Source organism: Podarcis gaigeae (genome assembly GCF_964106915.1).
Source record: "Podarcis gaigeae genome assembly, chromosome: 1".
Taxonomy (NCBI): domain Eukaryota; kingdom Metazoa; phylum Chordata; class Lepidosauria; order Squamata; family Lacertidae; genus Podarcis; species Podarcis gaigeae.
Window position 1 is genome coordinate 121,057,070 of NC_139678.1, and position 21,906 is coordinate 121,078,975.

Here is a 21,906-nt window from a genome sequence, read left to right on the forward strand (position 1 = left end):
TATTTTTTGCATGTCTGTGTATCACAAGCTTAATTTCAAATTAAAAATCATTTTATTTACTCTTGAGTTCTCTTCCTCTTTTGTGAGAACTGCATTGTATAACCTGACACACTACAGTGGCGCAGAAATTCTTATGGGTCTAGAATTGGGGTGAATCTTTGTGTATTTTCCATCAGAAATACTTCCCTATGTGCTTGGCTTTATAATGCCAAAGAGCAACTAGCAGTATTTGACTCTGGGTTGTATCCAGCTAAATTCTACTTGGAGCAGGCGCATTAAAATTAATGGACTTAAATTAGTCATGTCCATTAATTCCAATGGATCTGTTGTGAGCATGACTAACATTATGTACAACCCTCTGTATTTGTTAATACTTTCTATATAACCATCTGAGGTGGTGGACCAGGGCTTTCTCTAGTGCAGGATGCGGAACAGGATTTGTTCCTTGTGGGGCACTTTCAGAGGTGGTCAAGGCTTTCCACCTCTCCATCATGACCCAACTTTGAAGGAAAGAATCAGGAGTGCACCATAAGTGTGCTCCCACTTCTTTCATTTCTTCCTTTGCAGGCCAGCTTTAATTCCATTTATGCCAATCAAGTGATTTCTGACTGCAAAATCTAATTTTTGCAGCATCTGGGGGCTCCCAAATGGAACCAATCCCAGTGTGGTTTGCATTTGGCACTAAATTTTAAAAGTGACAAATGCAAACATCTCTTTCTAGGGAACAATCCGGATGTCAGGTGGACATGGTTTGTGGGCCAAATAACCCTGCTGGGCATAATTGGGCCCACAGGCTGGTGGTTCCCCACTCCTGCTTTTAAGGTATGGAATTGAACAGCTGTAGCCATTTCAACAAGCTGCAAAGCCTTTCACGAAAATGGATTGTGCTTCTACAATTTCTCCAAGCAGTGAAGAGTTGTGTTAGTTGGCTGATTCCCTATTATGTTGCAGCCACAATCCTTGTTAGTTTGTGTGTTTATGTGCACAGAATAGTATCAGTGGTATAAGAAAGGGAAGGCAGATTGAGGAAGGAAACCTTTTCATTTTGCCTTTTCCGTCCATTCTTGCCTGCACCGTACAGCCACCTTCCCACTGCTTGAAATACATATTGATGGCAAATAGAGGAAGAGCAAGCTATAGACACTTAAACCAAAAATATTTTGTCTTTCCTTGTGATGAGAATTGGTGGGGTCAGTGAGAGGAGTTACAAGAGGGCAAGTTATGAAGTGTATGCTGTGTGGGGAAGATGAGCTTGCCCATCTCTTCCTCCCTGTGGATCTCTGCCAAATCTAGTTGATTAGGGATATAGTTTTGTTTGAAGGCAGTAAGGCTATCCCAACATCAGGTAGTATTTAACCCTTCTTTCACTGGCTAAGCTGTTGCTTTCAAATGACCTCCATGTCTTAAATGTGTATCTTTTGATTTTTATTTTGAAGAGAGCGACCAACAGCAGAGGCCTGTCTGTCTCACTCCTGGCTTCAGCAAAGAGATTTCTTCTTGTTGTACAGCCCTGAAGAAAGCCCCAGTTCTTCTCCAACACATGATCATATGAATAAGTGCACAGAAGAAAGAAATACTAATAAGTGCATGTGTAATGGAATGTGCAGCGAGCGAGAGGATAAAGAGAATATTCCAGAAGACAGCAGTACAGTCTCCAAACGATTTCGCTTTGATGATTCTCTCCAGTACCCCCAAGAATTCACAACAGACTTTGTATGCTAACAGATGCACTCCTGAATGCTATTTTGAACTGAATTTAGGATTCTGATCTACTCCTGTGGCACATGCTTTCAGATTATGGCTTGTCCACTATTGCATTTTGGTTATCCAAGAAATGCACTTTCAGTTGATGTTGTGTTGGCCCTTCTTTGTGCTACCATTGCTGGCAATGGGTTTGACTCCTGGGAAACTGGAGTCCTGGCACCTGAAGTGGATTGTCTTTGGAGGCAGACAAGCAACTGAGTATTTTTTTTTTGCATTTTTACATTTGAAGTCCAAATAATGGATTTTGGTGTGTCGATAAATAAAATAGGCAAACTGGGAAGAGGATTTTTTTAATGCTAGCCAACAGTTAGCCTTGTTAAACACACCATAACCATGTTCTAAGCCAAAGAGTGATGTAAAAATACATATGCAGTTGCATTGTTAATAAAGCTACATGAAGTTGACAAAGCAGAGAAATGGGCCCTTTTGTTCAAGTCCAGCAGAGCAGCCTCATGCTGTCATCTTTTTGTTGAACAGATTCAAATCAGTGACTTATTAGTATATAGCTGTACTACAATGAATCCTTTGAGCCTGTGTTTCCCACTTGGAATGTTGACTGGAGTTCAAGTGGCTTCCTGACTGGCAGCCCGGAGGCTCTTGCATGTTTGCTCAGAAGCGAGCCTCACTGGGTTCAGTGTAGAGAGGTTTGCAGCCTTAGACCATTTTCACGTGAGGCACTTAAATAACCATTTGCATTCCACAATTCTGTTATGCAAATATAGTACCCAGATGTTTTAAAATACTGATTTAACTTAAAAACCTTTTTGTGTCTACAAATAATATGGAAAGGGGTCAAAGATGCATTTGTGTCATGTGAAAATACCTTTAGCTGGTATTTTTTTTCAGGGGCTACGCAGGGGTATGCAGTACCGGCATCTCTTCTTTGTTGTTAATAACTTCCTTATGAGTACCGGCACCTATTTTTCTAGAAAAGAAAGCACTGCCTTTACCTATCTACTCACAAACTTGTGTCAACGTGGTATACCTTTCTGGCAGGAAAATCTGCAATTCTATATACTACTTAAGGGCACACTCAGTTTTGTGAGGTATTAAGTCTGAAGGCCAACAAGACTAAATTTTATTGAATGAGAACTTCCACAAAAGTGTGCAATGTTAGGTTTCGTCATAATTTATCTTTTATAGATGAAGTTGACTTCATCAAATTATTCTCCTAAATTACAACTCTCTTCTACCTTCCCATTCATCAGTTGAATCCATTGATGGTATCCCAGCAAATATATGATACCACTAATATGTGTGTAATGGTGTAATCTATGCCTCTTTACTCAGAAGTAAGCCCCACTATGTTCAATGGTGCTTACTCTCAGGTAAGAGTACACGGGAATGAAGCCTAAAGCCATGTGTTGAATTTCACAAGCAGTGACATGAGGTTGGCACTGCAAGTAGTTGGACTGAGGTATACTGTTAGAATCAAGGTGGTGCAGAACCCAAGCCCACATTCAGAAACTCAGTACAGAATTTCAGTATTTGAAAGCCATATTTTCTTAAGACTATCAGTTAAAAATCCCTATGGGAAGGCTGGGATACAGAATTCAATTGCCTAATATGCGTTTTTAAAGTGTTGACTTTATTTTAAAACAGATTTTATTGGAATTTAGAAAAAGGTATACAGAAACTCATATCTTTTTTGTCAAAAGTAAAATATATATAGATAAAAGCACAAAAAACAGAAATGAAAGGAAAGGAAAATAGATAAAAAGTGGAGATAAAAATAATAATGGGAGGAAAAAAGAAAATAAATAACTTCCAATTCCTCATCTATCAGCAATTTGTAAACATTATTCAACTCATCCACTCCAGTATTACACCTAAAAAAAGCCACTTTCTATAAAGCAACATTATCTTCAGTCTTCAAACCCAAATGCCATTAGTTCATTTTCTTTTTCACGCAAAAAGGCTATAAGGGGTTTCCAATGTTTAGTAAATGTTAAGTGTCTTTTCTCTGAACATGTCAATTCCGCCATCTTGGCTACGTCCAATATTTTTAACAACCATTCTATTGTTGGTAAATATGAATCTGTCTATCTTTGTGCATATAAAAGTCTTGCTGCTATAGTCATGTATTGGAAGTTCCACAATCCGTTTCTCATTGTTTGTCCAAGCAGAAAGAGTTCTGGTTTCAGATGGAAGTTAACATTCAAGATCTCTGTATTGTATGAATTTATGTCCAATATTTTTTAGCTTTTTGACGTGTCCACCAAGCAAGATAGAATGTCTCTTCATGTTCTTTACACTTCCAGCAAGTATTTGGAATATTTTTATACATCCTAAATAACGTCTCAGGGGTTAAATGCCATGGTACATCATTTTATAAAAATCTTAACACAATGTGTATTTTAACCCTTTAATCCACGTATGTTCCCATTGTTCCATCTGTATATTATGCCCAGTCTTTTGCCCATTTAATCATACATTCTTTTACCATGTCAGATGGGCAGGGGACAAATAATAAAATTATTATTACTACTACTACTTGTTCTTGCATTTCAAATTTCTTTTTTTAAAAAAAAAATAATTATTAACCGGCCAATCAAACCAAATTAAATCACATCACATAAATTCCGAATTACAAAGCCGAATTTTAAATTTTGTTGGGGGGACCCATATTTCAAGATCCGAGGGGGATTCTGATCATCTTCTTGCTACTGCGTTAATGTCCAAATCAATCCAAATCAGTCCAAACGGAGTTCATAATTCTATCCAGTCTTATCTTGCTGTTTCCACATCACATCTTGTTCATATATTTTCTCTTTTTTCTTTATGATCTCTTCTGATAGTCTCCTTAAGCCGATAAACACCAATAATAATCCTGTGTGAATTTTTCCGTTCTTCCAATCCTCAAATCGAGATGGTTTCCATATATCATCACCTTCATAGATAACATCGCTCTTTCCATCATTTATCTCGCAAAACTGTCGCTCTTAAGTCTCTCTGAGGAGTTTCACCCACAATATAAAAACAGCTCTATTTCTCTATTTCTCCTCTCAGACTTAAGTCCTCCGACAGAACTTCCCAATATGGTGACGGCATTTTTAACTGCGTCATTCCAAAGCTCTTATATATTCCACACTCTTCTTAAAACATGCTTTGGCTCGAAAGTTTATCTCCACACAGCCTTAAATCCACAGCTTAAGTCCTTAAAACAACATTTCTGACTCATGACGGGAGGGGATTCTTGTTTAATCACATAAGGAAAGAAAGGAAAGTTTTTCCCCCTTCCCATCAGTCATTTGCCATACCGTATCTTGGCATATCTTCTCATGTTTTATTCTTGTCTTGTTTTATCAGAGATCTCTTCTGTTAGCAGTCTTTACTCCCCCTCCTTCCTTGAAATACGTGCATTCCTTCATCCAAATTGTTTCTTTTGAAGTTCTTGCAGCTAGTGGCATGGATCAGGGACGGCGTCCAGGAGCACCAGAATCCCACAGGAGGGCTTTGTGCCTAGTGCCCCCATCCCCACAAATTCGGGGGTGGTATAGGGCACAGCAGGCAAGTCAGTCCCCCCCCCACCATCCTGGGGGGGGGGGTAGGGAGGCTAATTACTCCCATCATAGCCTCCAAATTACCTCGTGTGGGTCGGAGAGATGTTTTTGTCAGCCATCTTCCGATGCGCCCCCTAGTGGCCCTCTTGCATTTCAAATTTCAACAGTAATTTGTACATTATCGCAATGACATGTTCATCATCTGTACACCACTATTTCAAAGTCTGCCTTTTTTCTATACCGAAAATCTTCTTTATCTGACTTAAATCTGTGTTGTAAGTAGGAAAACCATTGGAGAGATTGACCTTCCCTTGTTTTAACTTTAGTCTTCTTGGTTCCACTCTAATTATTCTTGGTATGTTAACCCTTTTTCTGCCTATCACGTCTTTTCTATGAAATGCTTCTAGCGTTGAGATCCATAAGGGTATCTTCAGGTATAACCTAGGTTTATATCTCTTCCAGATTCTCAATATAGTATGTCTGGTAAAAAAATTTTTAAAGTCCACACTGACTTTGACCTTATCATAGCACAAATATGATGCCATCCAAATCTCAAGTCATGACTTAATTCCCAAAGTCTCTCATTTCTCAGAGACACTCTTTCATCCACACTAAACAGGCTACAACATACTGATTCAAATCAGGCAGACCCAAACCTCCCCTTTCCTTTCCTTTCCTTTCCTTTCCTTTCCTTTCCATCTTGCAATACTTTCATTTTGACTTGTCTTTTCCCCCCTTGCCATAAGAACTTAGATATATCTTTTTGTCTTTAAATGGTCACAATAGGTATTGTTTGGAATAAAAACATCATTCTAGGCAGAACATTAATCTTTATCACTGAAATTCTACCTAACAGCAAGAGTTTTAACTTCTCTCATCTTGACATATCTTTTTTAACTTCATCCGATGTTTTAGCATAATTATTTTGGAACAATGTACAGTTCATATTTGTCATAGTAATACCAAAGTATTTAACTTTTAAAAAAATTGTAACCCTTTTTTCTCCATCAGAACCTTCTGGTTTTCTGTTGTCGGATTTTTGTTAAAATTTGTTTTCTGGCAATTAATCTTAAAGCCTGCCAACATACCAAAATTATTTACTTTATCCATAATAATACCTATTCTCTGCAATGGGTTTTCTTAAGTTAACATCAAATTGTTTGCAGGTGCTCTTAGTTTGTAAGTTTCTTTTTAAACCATTACCATAACTCTCTTTATACTGACTTTATACCTAGTATCTTATTCATCATCATCTTCTGGAATTGCTCTGAGTAGAGCTCTTTTTCTCTCAATTCCAATAATGTTATGTCATCCAAGTATCTTTCCATCTCTCTATTTGCCACTTGACTTCCACTTTCCAACATTTCCACTCTGTCCTTTACTTGTTTCATTTCTCCAGACATTTGTGCGTAAGATGTTGGTATTTTATTTATTGTCTCCTCCAGTCATTGACATTTTGTATTTGAAAAATGGCTGTGTCTTTTTAAGATTCTTTTTTGAATTCATTCATTTCTGTTTTAAGAATTTTCATCTGCTCATTCATCATCTGCTGTATCAAATCAACTGTACTCTGGGTATCTAAGGATGCCTTTCGTTCTTCTGTTTTCCCCCCTGGTGGATGTCATATTGGATATTAATATTGCTTCCTTTTTTTCCTTCCTAAAAGTGTTGATTTTAGATGGTTTAAAATAGAAGATCATCTTGCATAAATACACTTTTAATATGGAAAAAAAGTGAAATGAACATGCCACAATAAGTTATGCCAGCACTTTATAAAACAGAATATAGTAAAAATAAGTGTTTCCATTGTGGTATTTTCAATAAATGTTTACATTTCTTCTTTTAGTCTTACCACTTTTAATTTTTTTGAAGAAGTCAGTTTTTTGTCAAGAGGTTTTTGGATTTTATAAGCACTTGTATATATGTATGTAAATTCAGGATATCACTTGCTTCTGACAATGCTAAGATTTGTTTGACTATCTCTAATTTTGTAAGTTTTCTTACTTGTTTATGCCATAAGTTTGTATATAATTTTATTCAAATTATAAGTATTCTCTGAGTTCTCTGTTTTGTGTTCCGAATGTGTGGGTCTTGGTAAGTGGATAAAAGTGGCTATATCAGGTGAGGTTTATATATAAGGTCATAGACCATCAGTATAAAAACAGAGGGGGAATAATAGACCACAAACAACATGGAATGTTACATATAGCATGAAGTATAATACAAATGAAAATACAAAACTATCCATCCTAAACTCACTGAGATCATATTAAGTCCTTGATTGCCAAACTTTAAAATGGGGCCACCCTTATAATAATATACTCATCATCTTCCTTTCAAACAGACTTTTAACATAACACCCTTTGGTCTACCATGTAAATAATTTAAAATTGGGTGGATTAAATTCTCAACTGCTCCTGATCACTATTTCAGTGGCGTCCAGATAAACTGACAACATCACCACCCCATTAATGTTCCTCGCAGAGAATGCCACTGGAGAAGCTCTTTGAAGTTTAAGAAGGGAAGAGCATTTGCGTGGACAGGCAGAGTCCCCCCAACCCCAGATGACTCCCGAGCAGAATAATGACGCAAGACAACGTGCTATGGGATTAAAATTGGCCACAACCTATATTAAGTTTCAGATGTAGGGAGACTGTGGCTCAGGCATTGGGCATTTATCCTTCCTAGTCCCCAGCCAGGGAGCTAGGAGACTTCAGGGTTATCCAGAATGTGTGGGGATTGGGCTGGCTCTGGAGAACATATGTTCAAGCAGACAGCCCACCCCCTGTTTCGCCACCGTCGCAGGGGAGAGTAATGACAACTTCTCGGCATATAGCCAATGCCTCCCTTCAAGACCACTTTAACGGGGAGCCCTGGTATCATCGCCGCAAGGGGGGCGTGGGTCACCGCTTCAAGCCCCCCCCCCGCCCCATTTAGGAAGCTAGACTAAAGGATTCTGCCCAAGGCCTGAAACCGCCAAAGTTGTGACATTTTGCTATGGGAAAGGCAAAACCTGCCAATGCGGGAAAACCCTGATGTGGCAGTGCCCGCATACCTGTGAAGAAAAGGTTAGCCTGCAAAAAGACGACTTAACAGGGAGGGGAGGGTGGGAGAAGCTCTGGAGTTGACTGCCGCTTCACAGGTAAGATTCACCTTACCTGGCCATCCCCTAGCAATGCCTCCCCAGGCGGGATTGGGTGATTGGCTGAGGTAAGCGGAGACCTCCAGGTATCCAGCCTAGGGAGGATGAAGCCAGCCCAAACTACCAGGAGTCGCACTGGGATCTGGGGGGCTGCGCGCGACCACACAAAAAGCGCCCTCATTTGATGTGGGGAGCGGTCATTAAATATTTCTTCACCTGTCAACCTTTCCAGTTGTCCAAGCCCAAAAGTATTGAGGAACAAGTTCTGACGAAAGAGCTTCCAGTTCCTGAAAATTTGTATCATTGATTCCAGCATTCACTACTCAAGCTTTCTCATAATAAAATGCAGTGAAAATGTCTGCATGAAACCCCCAAAGATGTATTTTATGCAGAATAATTTTATTCACTTGAAAAAAATATGTCAACACCAAATCACTCAACTGCAGGTTTCCTGAACTGTGCAGATACAAAGCACGTGACATAAGTTTGTGCATTGAAATATACTCAGTCGCAAAGTGATTTCATGCTCTTTATTCAGCTCATAGTGGTGAGGAGGAATGGAAGTCCCCTCAAAGTATCTGCTTTATATACATTATTTACACAATGGGCTGCACGTGATTGGCTAATTCCGGACTTCTCCTGTAGGCCAATCAGGTTGTGGATTCACTTCTATCTGGAGCTGGATTGGGTGGCTCCTGCCGACCAATCATACTGCTGCATTGTTCTAGGACCAATCAGACTGCTGCATTCTGAATCCTATTGTTCTAGGACCAATCAGACTGCTGCATTTTGGATCCTATTGTTCTAGGACCAATCAGACTGCTGCAGTTTGGATCCTATTCAACTCAGTACATAACATGCATACAGCTGCTTGGAGGGAACACAAAGCAGCCTCAAGATTTAGAACTGGCCTTTCTACAAAATCAAGGGATTCAAGAGAGATTTATAAATATCCTTACATCTTGAGGAAGCTGACAATTGCAACTCCACCCAACAGCTGGGCTACAGCATCAGGTGAGCAGCCTGAACTTCGTTTCACTCAGACAGCAACCTCTGTACCAATCATCTCCTTACTCCATAGCAATCCTATATCATTTAATAGTTCTGAGGAAAAGAATAAACATGGGAACCGTGACAAGAACATCTGGTGTCCATAGCAGGTGCGCAGCTTCTCAAACTTTTGATCAAACCAGAAAACGAAGTTGAATCAGGAGATGCGCTCTTTCAGGTAGAAGTTAACTTATTAAATGAAATAGATGTCACAGACTCAAGCACAGTGGTATATACCCAGCTTTTCTTAGACGTCAGTTGCTAAAAATCGGTTGTTGACACTTCATGTAGATGTTCCGGTTTCTAGAATAGTCAGTAAAATGCTTAACTTGGTTTCTGTTCCTTCACTCTCGCTCCTTTACTTAGTTATGACAGGCGTCACGGTGAAATATTTTTGACACTTCACAGCTTAATACTTTGGCTCATGAGCGAGGGGGCACTTTTCGTCAAGCTACCCTACTCTCTTAGAAATCCCACCCCTGAGGTATTCCAATTAGTCAAACAGACCCAGGGGATCCCCCTCACCCCTTGCTACGGATTTGGGAGACTTTACTCCCTGGTCCTGAATGGGGTAACTGTGCCCCTGAAGGACCAGGTGCGCAGCCTGGGAGTCATTCTGGACTCACAGCTGTCCATGGAGGTGCAGGTTAATTCTGTGTCCAGGGCAGCTGTTTACCAGCTCCATCTGGTACGCAGGCTGAGACCCTACCTGACCACAGACTGTCTTGCCAGAGTGGTGCATGCTCTGGTTATCTCCCGCTTGGACTACTGCAATGCACTCTACGTGGGGCTACCTTTGAAGGTGACCAGGAAACTACAACTAATCCAGAATGAGGCAGCTAGACTGGTGACTGGGAGCGGCCGCCAAGACCACATAATACTGGTTTTGAAAGACCTACATTGGCTCCCAGTACGTTTCCGAGCACAATTCAAAGTGTTGGTGCTGACCTTTAAAGCCCTAAACGGTCTCGGTCCAGTATACCTGAAGGAGCATCTCCATCCCCATCGTTCTACCTGGACGCTGAGGTCCAGCTCCCAGGGCCTTCTGGCAGTTCCCTCCCTGCGAGAAGTGAGGTTACAGGGAACCAGGCAGAGGGCCTTCTCGGTAGTGGCACTCACCCTGCGGAACGCCCTCCCACCAGATATCCAAGAGAACAACAACTACCAGACTTTTAGAAGACCTCTGAAGGCAGTCCTGTTTAGGGAAGCTTTTAATGTTTGATGGACTACTGTATTTTAATATTGTGTTGGAAGCCGCCCAGAGTGCCTAGGGAAACCCAGCCAGATGGCCGGGATATAAATTATTATTATTATTTACCTAGAATAACTTTCCTCTCCTGGCTAGAATGAGACCCAGGGAGTCTCTATTCTCACAGGTTCTACCCCTCCTGACCCAGACTTAGCCCTCCAGTTAACTCCTGTCTGTACACCTACCCCAGACACTCAAGCTGGTCTCACTAAGCTGCTGGGCTCTTTCCTCTGGCTATAGATAAGCCTCCTCCGAACAGATGTTCAACTCAAATCGGAACCAATTCTCCCTCAGACAAAATCTATCCTAATTCCTATCTCCAGTGCTTCCCTGCCCCCTGGAAAATAAGGTGAGGGAACTTGACACAAAGCAAGTATGTCTGTCTATTTATTGCGGGCCCAGTCACAGCGCCGCCACCCCCTGGGCAACGGCTAAATGTAAGATGTGATTAATAAACTGAAGCAAAGAATGGTCTGGATTAGAAATGGCCACAATTTTTATTGATTACAGATATAGGTAGATTTTTGGCTCAGGCATTGGGTGTATATCTGTTCTAGTGCCCCTCCCCCATCATCAAAAAGATTAAATTTTTTAAGGTAAGGGAACTCAGCTCCTGCTAATAAAAGAAGCAGCCCCTGCCTATCTTTCTCAAATCAAGCCCTGTCTAAAACTTCCCTCAGAAACGGCTCCTTTTATTCTCCCGCCCCAAATGCTGACTCCACCCCCTGACTTGGTAGCCAATCAGAGAGAGGCTCTGGTGGAGTTACTGAGGGACTACATCACCAGACTGGTCTGGCTCTGCTGTCCATCACAAGCTCCTTGGAGGAAAGATACCGTTTTAGGGTTTTTTATTGGGTTATTGTTTTTAATTTGGTTTTATATATTACGATTTTATTTGTGAACCGCCCTGAGACCTCCGGGTATAGGGTGGTGTATAAATCCAATCAATCAATCAATCAATCAATCAATCATAAATAAGATGGATGCATCCAATAGAGAGCCCAATGTGTTGGCCAAGTTATGCCCATGTTACAATGCACAGCTAGTCAAACTCAATAGAAGTTGCTTTCATCTAAATGTACGTTGCTGTGAAGTGGATATATGCAATAAACTTATTTGTTTAGACTAAATGTCACAACAGAAGGGCAGGCTTCACCAAGGTAGCGAAAACACATACACATTCATACGCTTTTAACCAGCCCATTATTTCTGTTTAAGAAATATTTCTACTGAACAGATGTAGCCACAAAAGAAACCATCTTTGCACTTGTCTAAATATTAGCAACTCAACAGAAAAATATTTAATCAGCTTACATAGTATCATAGAATCTATGATTCCATGTAAGATGATTAAATGTTTGTTTTTTGTTGAGCTGACGAGTGACTAGTATTTGGTATCTGGTGCACTAAGTATGTAAATCTCCCCTCATAAAGTGGGGCAGACTCTCTTATACCCTCCTTTAAAACATCAGCATTTTCTTGATGAAACTTTGTGATCTCTGTTAAAGTTCTCATATACTAAAATCTCAGCATGTACCAAAGAACCAGTGTTCTTTGACCATTGACAAATTAACTGCACCAGAACTGTTGTTCTTAGTGCTGATTTGGCCAAAGCAGCACTTTCATACCAAAGCGAGCTCAGAAAAATCCAAATGAATACAAAAGCTGTGATGTTCTGGAGCCATAATTTATTTCATAACAGTAATTGAACTCTGATCCTGAAGAAGGAGTTTTGGCAGCCTCTCCTCACCAGCTGGATGATCTTAAACCAGTAGTTGAAAACAAGAAAATAAGTTTCCATTTTAACTGGCAAGATCCGAGTTTTGTTTTTGTTTTTTTACCACATTTAAACCACTGGAATTCTTTGGGGGGAACCTGAGGTGATTCTAAGAATTACGGTAACTTTCCATCTTTTAAATAATAAAGGATAGTAGTCAATGTTAAGTCATAAGTGTCCCCTCCAAAGTGGATTAAGCCTGCCATTTTGCAGATCAATAGGTCCAGGGGCTTTTTGGGGGTGGGAAAAAAATAAAATGGACTCGTTTTCCTACATAGTCCCTTATGAGTGGGTGGGTATCTCTTGAGTAGCTGCAGGAGGCAACAGGCTTTTGAGATGTTGGGATTTGTCACTGGGATTTGGAGCACGGTGTCATCAGTATGTTCATGACACACTGCTCTCTCCATCTGAATTGGTGCTGGTTCGGTGTTGGGCTGGAGGACGGAGGGTCAATAAACCAAAGCTGAATCCTGGAAAGAGAGCAGTGCTGTGGCTGGACAGTTCCCATGCCTGGGAATTAGGTGGACAGCCATGTTCTGGGAGAGGTTGCACTTCCTCTGAAGGAACAGGCTTGGATTCCAGCCTCTCACTGGAGCCTCGTGGCCTCGGTATGGGCAGGTGAGGCTGATTCGGCCCCTGTCAATGTTCTTGGATGGGGATAGCTTGGCCTTAGTTGTTCATGCTTGGTGACCTGCTTTGACAATCGCAATGCACTCTCCATGGGGGTTCTCTTGAAGACAATCCAGAGGCTGCTGCTGGTGCAGAATGCAGCGGCTTGCTTGGTAGCCTGATGGGACCACTGGCATTGAAAGTGCTGTGCAGGCTGCCAGTGAGCCCAATTCAAGGTGTCAGCATACAAAACCCTAAATAGCTTGAGACCTAAGTACCCAAGCACCTTCTTCAAAATCAACCACCTTGGGCCCTACGATCAACAGGGGACACGGGTGGTGCTGTGGTCTAAACCATCAGAAGGTCGGCGGTTCAAATCCCCGTGACAGGGTGAACCTAGCAGTTCGAAAGCACGCCAGTGCAAGTAGATAAATAGGTACCGCTCCAGAGGGAAGGTAAACTGCGTTTCCATGTGCTCTGGTTTCCGTCATGATGTTCCATTGTGCCAGAAGCGGTTTAGTCATGCTGGCCACATGACCCGGAAAGCTGTCTGTGGACAAACGCCAGCTCCCTCTGCCTGAAAGTGAGATGAGCACAGCACCCCATAGTCGCCTTGGGCTGGACTTAGCCGTCCGGGGTCCTTTACCTTTTTTTGTCATGTTGGGTCTGCTGCCACTGAGGGCTACCAGTTGGCCCATGATGGACTTCCTAAGTGGTTGTTCTCTGTGGAGTACCCTCCCCAGTGAGATGCATTTGTCTTCCCCATTATTAATTTTCAATTCCCTTCTAAAGAATACATTTCCAAGGATATGTCCTTCTGAATAGGACTAAAACGTTTTGAAGCTGCAGTAATGTATTTCTAAACACTTTCCAGGTTTGAATAAAGACTCGTTTCTGATCTGCTGAAGTTTGCTAGATGTTGGCAAAGACCAGTCCATTGGCTTCTGCATAACAAACGTCATGGTTTGCACTCAGAACCATCGATGTTGTTCTGAAAAAAGCTGACCTGCCTCTGACATTTCAAAAGAAAGCACCCTTGTGGCTTTGAGGAATGCAGTGCAAGGCTCACGGTTAAATAAAAAGCTTTATTAACATAGGTAACAAACAGAGGGAGTGCATTTATTGCTGTGGCTACTGTTACAAGCGCTCCTTGCTGGTGGTTAGGCTGAGATTTTTTTTTTATGATCTAGCAATGAAAAGTTCTCTATCAGGGATGGGACATCGGTGTCCCTCCAGATGTGGGTGAGCTATGCTCAATCAGGCACATGTGCAAGGATAGCTCAGTCAGTAGAGCATAAGACACTTAACCTCAGAGTCATGGGTTTGGGGTCCATGTTGGGCAAAAAAAATTCCTGCATCTCACAGTCACTTCCAACTTTACAATTCTATGAATCTCTTCTTTGGCGATAACTCGTAGCCGAGTAAGATTGTCTTCCATAAACGCGGTTTTAAATGTGAGTCCGTAAGTGACTGTGGAGGCCAATTCTGGACCCACACGTCCTTCCACAGTGGGGACATAGGTTTCCAGGCGGGAGTTGATCAGGTGAGGGTTTGCCCAATGTGCCTTCCTCCTAGCACGTTTCTCTGTTTCGTCCTGAGTTTGAGCATCTTCAAAGCCCATGGCACCTTTGTACCTATGAATCCCATCACCCTTGATCATTGCCACCCTGATTTATTGTTATTTATTAAATTCGTATACGCCTCTATACCAATAGGTAGGTGGTAACGACATAAAATCACAACACAGAAATACAGTGTAAAATAAACAACAACCCAATAACCTCCCCAACACACTTTAAAAGGGCATTGGATGTCAATCAGCCAAAGGCCAAGTTAAAGTGGAATGTTTTGCCAAATTGGGACTGATGGGAGGAGTTATAGAATCATAGAATGGTGGTGTTGGAAGGGACCGTGAGGATCATCTAGTCCAGCCCTCTGCAATGCAGGAATGTACAGCTGTCCCATATGGGGATCGAACCTGTGACCTTGGCGTTATCAGCACCACACCCCATGCCTGTTCTGTACAAAGGAAGCCAGGATCAAAAGAAGGATTCAGCTACAGAGTAACTTCTTTTCTTTACCTGGATAGTTGTGCAAATGGTATTTGTTTGTGCATTTATTTATGGCAGCGATGCGGGAACCTGTTGCTGCTAGACTACAACTCCCATCATTCTCAATTAGTCATGCTGGCTGGGGCTGATGAGTGTTGGAATCCAGCAATGTGTTCCAAACTACCCCTAATTTAAGGAACTATTTATTCCACCCTTCCACTGTAATCACAGTGCTCTGGGCAGCTTTCAAGAATGTAAAATGACCTTTATTTAAGGTTAGCAATACAATAAAATATTACAGTGCAATAAAAGGAGTCAGGTAATGGTTTTATTGCCTTGGTTATTGGTTTGTAGGGTTGATTGGTATCCTATGGTTTTGTTAAGCTGCTGTGTATTTGTCGCTTGGCAAATGCATATAGAGCAACTCATAAAAAAATGAAATAAAGTGAAGAAAGACAGGTACAGCTGGGAGAAATAACTGTTGTTTGTTGTTGTTTTTAAGCAATCACTGGTGGTTACCTGGTCAAAACTCATTTAACTAAAAAGTCTTATTGTATGTTCACTATTTCTGCAGTTTCTCACTGGAAAGTTATATAGACTAGCTAGTGCACACAGGAATTGGAGTGTGTGTACGTGATTAGAAATGGCACACTGTTTCAGTGTGTGCGCAAAACAGAAGCCAAAGAATTAGCGAAGGAGATGCCACAGAGCTAGATGTGGTGCAATTAAAACGGGGAAAGGAAAAGAACTTGAGAGCATCTCTATTTGAACCAATAAAAATAAAATAAAATAAAATAAAATAAAATAAAATAAAATAAATAAAATAAAATAAAATAAAATAAAATAAAATAAAATAAAATAAAATAAAATAAAATAAAATAAAATAAAATATTATTATTTATACCCGGTCCATCTGGCTGGGTTTCCCCAGCCACTCTGGGCGGCTTCCAACAAAAGATTAAAATACAATAAATGGTCCAGTTGATGCCTTCATATTCCATGAATAATAGGTGAATGGGGGATGCTGTAAACATAATCTTACATTTTAGACTAATAAAAAAGGGAAGGTTGGTTCCTTGGCATAGCAGATAACTTGGCATAGCCAGTGACAACATTTGTGAGTAAAAGTTCACTGCTGCCGATGTCCTGCTGCAGCAAACCCTTACCAGACAAAGCTTCTGTTGACATCAGTGGAAGTTTGACCTTGCTGGGGGGGGGGGGGGAGAAATGCATGACTGCATTCTTGTGTCTTCAGTAGAAGGAACAATGTTCCCATGTATTTGCTTTGGCATTACAGCAGCCTTCAGGTTTCTCAGAAGAGCCTGAACGCTTTATATTTATGGCACGTAAGGCTCTACCAGCAAGTGGATTCCATGCACACAGAAGACAAAAGTATGCTCTGAGGAAACCGGTTCCTTTCTCGCGGCAACATTGTACGGCACAGGTGGCTGGCTCATGTAATAAACATGTAGTTGCTTGCAGCCTATTTTTGGAAAGCACAGCAATAATTCAATTTCTGTGGGTGGGTAACAGCTGGCAACGCAAAACGCCCCCCTCCCCTTGCCGGTCACAAATTTATTCCTCTTGTAAGCAAGCCTGAGCAATGCCGGAAACGGCGCAATGAACCTCTCCAGAAGTCTGCAAACTCCTGAATTCAGATATAGTGGGCTGCATCCAGTGTTGTTCATACTCAGGCAAGGCCAGCCCAAGATATTTGAACATCTAAGGCAGACCCCAAAATGGCACCCCTCCTCCCCACCAGGGAAAAAGGGGTGAAGGGTGATCTACCTCAGAAACAAGGAGGGTAAGAAAGATCGACATTGGGATCTGCTGCCCCAGTGGAAGCAGGCAGAGGGCCTTCTCAGTAGTGGCGCCTGCCCTGTGGAACGCCCTCCCATCAGTGTCAAGGAAATAAACAACTATCTGACTTTTAGAAGACATCTGAAGGCAGCCCTGTTTAGGGAAGTTCTTAATGTTTCATGTCTTACTGTGTTTTAATTTGTTGGAAACTGCCTAAGGTGGCTGGGGTAACCCTGTCAGAGATGGGCAGAATATACATAAAAATACATATATTTTTAAATTGCCTGGAACGATCACTTCACCTTGCTTCATGGGTGGGCTGGCCCTGAACTCAGAGCAATTGAAATGAATGGGCATGCTTAGCACAGTTCCATTAATTTAATTGGGCCAGGGGAGAACTTGTTTTGATACAACCCACTAGCAGGCAGCAGATATTTTCACTGCTAATAATTTGGCAAATCAATTTCCCCGTTCACTTTCCTTTATCCATTCAAGAATTTACATACTTCAGTCATGTTATTTCTAAAACATATGACTTGCTTCCTAGAAGCAGCAGGTTTTCAGCCTAATTAGATTCCCCTTGTAGTAAATGACCTGCGCAGGGGTAGCTAATGTATCTGTGCCCCCTCCTGATGTTATTGGACTCCTAGTCCCATCAGCCCCAGCCAGCATGGTCAATGGAGAGGGGTGATGGGAGTTGTAGTCCAACAGAATTTGGAGGGTACCACCTTGGCTACCGGGATGTGGGTGGTGCTGTGGGTTAAACCACAGAGCCTAGGACTTGCTGATCAGAAGGTCGGCGGTTCGAATCCCCATGACGGGGTGAGCTCCCGTTGTTCAGTCCCTGCTCCTGCCAACCTAGCAGTTTGAAAGCACGTCAAAGTGCAAGTAGATAAATAGGTACCGCTCCGGCGGGAAGGTAAATGGTGTTTCTGTGCGCTGCTCAGGTTTCACGAGAAATGGCTTAGTCATGCTGGCCACATGACCCGGAAGCTGTCTACAGACAAAAACTGGCTCCCTCCGCCAGTAAAGTGAGATGAGCGCCAGCCACAACCCAGAGTCGTCCGCAACTGGACCTAACAGTCAGGGGTACCTTTACTCATGATAATGAGCACATCAGAGAGAAAAGTATTAGTGCAGCCCCCTCCCTGATGCTAATTTTACAACATCCTTTTGATACGACCATCCTGCCACTCACAGCGGTTCAGTCAAAAAAATCTATTTTCTACCTGAGGCAATACAGTCTGGGATTCTACCACCGTGTTGCATCAAAACATTAATGTTAGATAACAGATATGCCAGTAAACTCGAGAGAAATAGCTTTACATTATGACACTTCCTGTTTTTCAGTATTCAACAATATGTAGAATTGAAAAGTTGCAAGGGACCCCAACGTGGGGCTTGAACCCTTGACTCTGAGATTAAGAGCCTCATGTTCTGGCAACTGAGCTATCCCAGACAGCTAGAGCCACACTGTCTCCATCTCACTATGAAATGTTTTCCTGGTGCAATACAGAAAGAACCCCTTAATTAATTTTTTTTCAGACATGTAATAAAAATGTTCTGGTATTTATGGCCTCTCCACCAAACTACTCCATACCTGTTATGATGTGTAAAGTCCTATTTCTTTCACTAGCACTTATTTGATAGGCTGTAAGAGCCCTTTGACACACAGCCGACGTGCTCTGTGAACCTTCGTTGGCAAGGGCAGAGTTTATCCTGCTGTTGTCTTTAAACACGCATGTGAACGTTTATGGCTTTTCGTAAACTTTGCCCAGCAAAGATGGATTGATGGGAAGAAGGCACATGATGTAGCAACCTTGCTGAAGCTAAGCAGGTCTGGATCAGGCCGGGCCTGGATGGGGGAATGGCTTGCACGCTACCCTGGGAATCCATGGAACAGAAATGTAATAAATACAGTTTGTTTTATTAATTTGTTGGGGGTTTTATGGTGTGGGGAAAACAACCCAGTAACATCGTTCCATATTACATGATATTTTTGGATCGTTGAAAAGGAGCCACTCCTTTTAATTGAAAATTTTTACTTAAATAAATGGATCAGGGTGATAACAGGACTGGGAACATAGCTGCCTATATTCCACTGGACAACAATGGGTCAAAGTGTGTGGGCCTGCTAGATAATCCTTTAGTCTCTGTTTTCCATATTTCCCCCCAAATGCATTCTATTTACTCATTTATATCCCGCCTTTCTTCTGTCACAGAACCAAAGATAATTTTTTTTAAATTATATATTGCAATTTCGTTTAAAATATCAAAGCAGTGTACAGCAATTAGGTATATACTGGGGATTGTGCCCCTGCTCTTGTTGTTGATAATAATAATAATAATAATAATAATAATAATAATAATAATAATAATAATAAATTTTATTAGTTATACTTCACCCATCTCGCTGGGTTGCCCCAGTCACTCTGGGCGGCTTCCAACATAAATAAAAACATAATATAATATCAAGCATTCAAAACCACCTAAGCATCCTCATTTACCCCCCCCCCCATCAACCCCCTCACTTTACACCTGAAGAACCTCTTCCCTTTACAGTTTGCCCACAACCCCTCCACCCCCACCAACCCCCCCTTTCCCTCACAGCTCACCCCAAAACCTGTTCCCCTCACAAGTCTCTCAAACCACCCCTTTGCTTACACCTCACCAAACCTCCCTCCCTTTTCATCTCGCTGCTGCTGGGAACGAAGGAGATAAAAAAGTTTATTTTCCCATTTTGTTTCCTCCTGTTATTGCCGCCGCTGCCGCTGCTGCTGTCAGTGCCTGAAGAGAAGGAAGCCTTAATTTTACAATGCAGGGTTTTCTCTCTCTCCTTGCCACAGCAGCAACCTCGGAAGTGGCAGCAGCATGGGGACAATGATGGGGGAGAGACTCCCCCCCCCTTCCCGCTTGTTATGTACTGAGTTTCTCACCCTGGGCCAGCAGGGGGTAGATAGTTTTCACTCAGGTCCACATATGCAAATAAGGAATTGAAAGTGACGTTCAGTGATTGGATAGTTACAGAAAGTTGTTACTGTTGCTTTGTAGTGGAGCTCTATATAAGCAGGTTGGCTGAACCCTTCAGCCCAGTTCTGTTCTGGCCTGTGAATAAACAAGAGCCGTTTGAAGAATCGCTGTGTTGTCTGATATGTTCACCCACAACTTAACACCACTCCCTACTGCCAAAGGCTGTGGTGACAGGGGGAGTGCAGGAGAGCTTGCACAGCCCAATCTTTGCTGATCCGTTCCACCCTGTCTTCCTGTCCCCACTTCAATTCTTCTGGTGCATCCAAACCACACCCCTTCCAGCACAGCCAAACCACGGCCCAGGTGAGCCACAAAAGACAGCCAGGTCAAGACTGCTTCTGCTCCCTTCCTCCTCAGACTCCTACATTGCTGAGGCCAAAACGTCATCGTTGGTGTGAGGTGTTCAGCAACAGCTCAGCAGTATGGTTACTGGGGAATTGCCCCGGCCTGTCCTAGCTGTTGCTCTGCAGGTTGCCTGGGCTGCCTGCTCATTTAGTCACTTGCCTGCATGCCTGCCCACTTACTGTTCTGTTGTCGCACTGCAGTTCCCATTGCTGCCTATAGGCATCCGTGTGAACTGCAGCATGACGACAGCCTTACAATTTCGTTATATACGAAGGTTACAAAAATGCACATAAAAATTTAGCCCATCGGCTAACTAGTGTTACAAAATACGTTTCCTTAACTGTCTGCATAAGCCGGGAAACGTCAAAACAGAAGATACCTACTGGTTCCCAGATGGAAGAGCAGCAACTCCCAATATCACAGACTGCAACTCTCGTCATCCCCAGACAACTTAGTCAATGGTCAGGGATGATGAGAGTTGTAGTCCACCAACATCTGGGAAATCAAGGCTGAAGAACATTGAACTAAGTAGGTTTAATAAAATCCAAATAATGTTTTGCAAAGTCACAATCTTATGTGAATTTATAATAATGTCTGAATTTATAACATGCCTGTCAGGTTACATACGCTTCAGGTTACAGACTCCTAACCCATAAACAGTACCTCGGGTTAAGAACGGTGCTTCAGGATGAGAACAGAAATCATGCAGTGGCGGCACAGCGGCAGCGGGAGGCCCCATTAGCTAAAGTGGTGCTTCAGGTTAAGAACAGTTTCAGGTTAAGAACGGACCTCCGGAACGAATTAAGTACTTAACCTGAGGTACCACTGTACTATGTTGTCAAAAAGTGCCTTTGCTGGGTTACTTATCGGTGAAGAAAATGTTATCTTTGCACATGAGCCTTGGTTAGTGTGTGTCTTCCTCACATAATGTTTTTTCCCTTCCAAAACCACATTCTTTTTTTAATCACTTGCAGACATTGGAAAGATGTTGCTGTCAAATTCCTTCTCAGCATATGAAATTCTGTTTTTGCCACTTGCAGTCATTTGCTTGGCGATCTGTTACGACATCCCGCTTGACAGAAGTGGCAGGAAATTTCTTGTTGGTTGTTGTCACAGGCAATTATGTAAACACAATTCCATAGCAGTGAGGTCAAGGACTAAAAGAATGTGATAAGGTGTTTTATTGCACTAAATAAAATGAAGAAGAAGAAGAAGAAAGATGGAATATGAACCTAGCTGTGACAGCCACTAGCTTATCTTATAAATACTGGTGGCAGCAGGTGAGGAAGGGACTGACACATGACATAATAGATTAGGTGTAAAGTTCAGGCAGCTGGCGATAAAGGGCAAGGAAATGAGAAATTGTGCAAATGGGCTGGAATGAGAACAGTAACTCACCAGGTGCAGCAAGATGTGCTAAATGAAACACATACCCCACAAAATTATCAATGATTGTTACATGTCAAAACTAAGAGAAATACAGAACTGTCAGGGATAAGGTGTTTAAAGCCCTCCAAGTGTCCCTATTTTCCAGGAACAGTCCTAGAATGTCCTGCTTTTCCTTAAGATGTACCTATTTTCATTGA

The 21,906-nt window shown here is 42.0% G+C and overlaps 1 protein-coding gene across 2 annotated transcripts in view; it reads left to right on the plus strand.

Moving 5' to 3' along the window:
* STK17B (serine/threonine kinase 17b) overlaps positions 1 to 7,326 on the plus strand; it is a 110,225-nt gene extending 102,899 nt beyond the window's left edge. The window contains exons 8-9 of one of the 2 annotated variants that reach the window (XR_014557955.1): positions 1,437 to 4,260; positions 5,406 to 7,326. Coding sequence is in view for 1 of the 2 variants with exons in the window: in XM_083712967.1 (XP_083569093.1) it covers positions 1,437 to 1,722 (286 nt within the window). In the remaining variant the exon portion in view is untranslated. Of the gene's footprint in view, positions 1 to 1,436; positions 4,261 to 5,405 lie in introns of those variants that run through there. The other variant, XM_083712967.1, reaches the window with a different exon arrangement.
* The last annotated feature ends 14,580 nt before the right edge of the window (positions 7,327 to 21,906 follow it).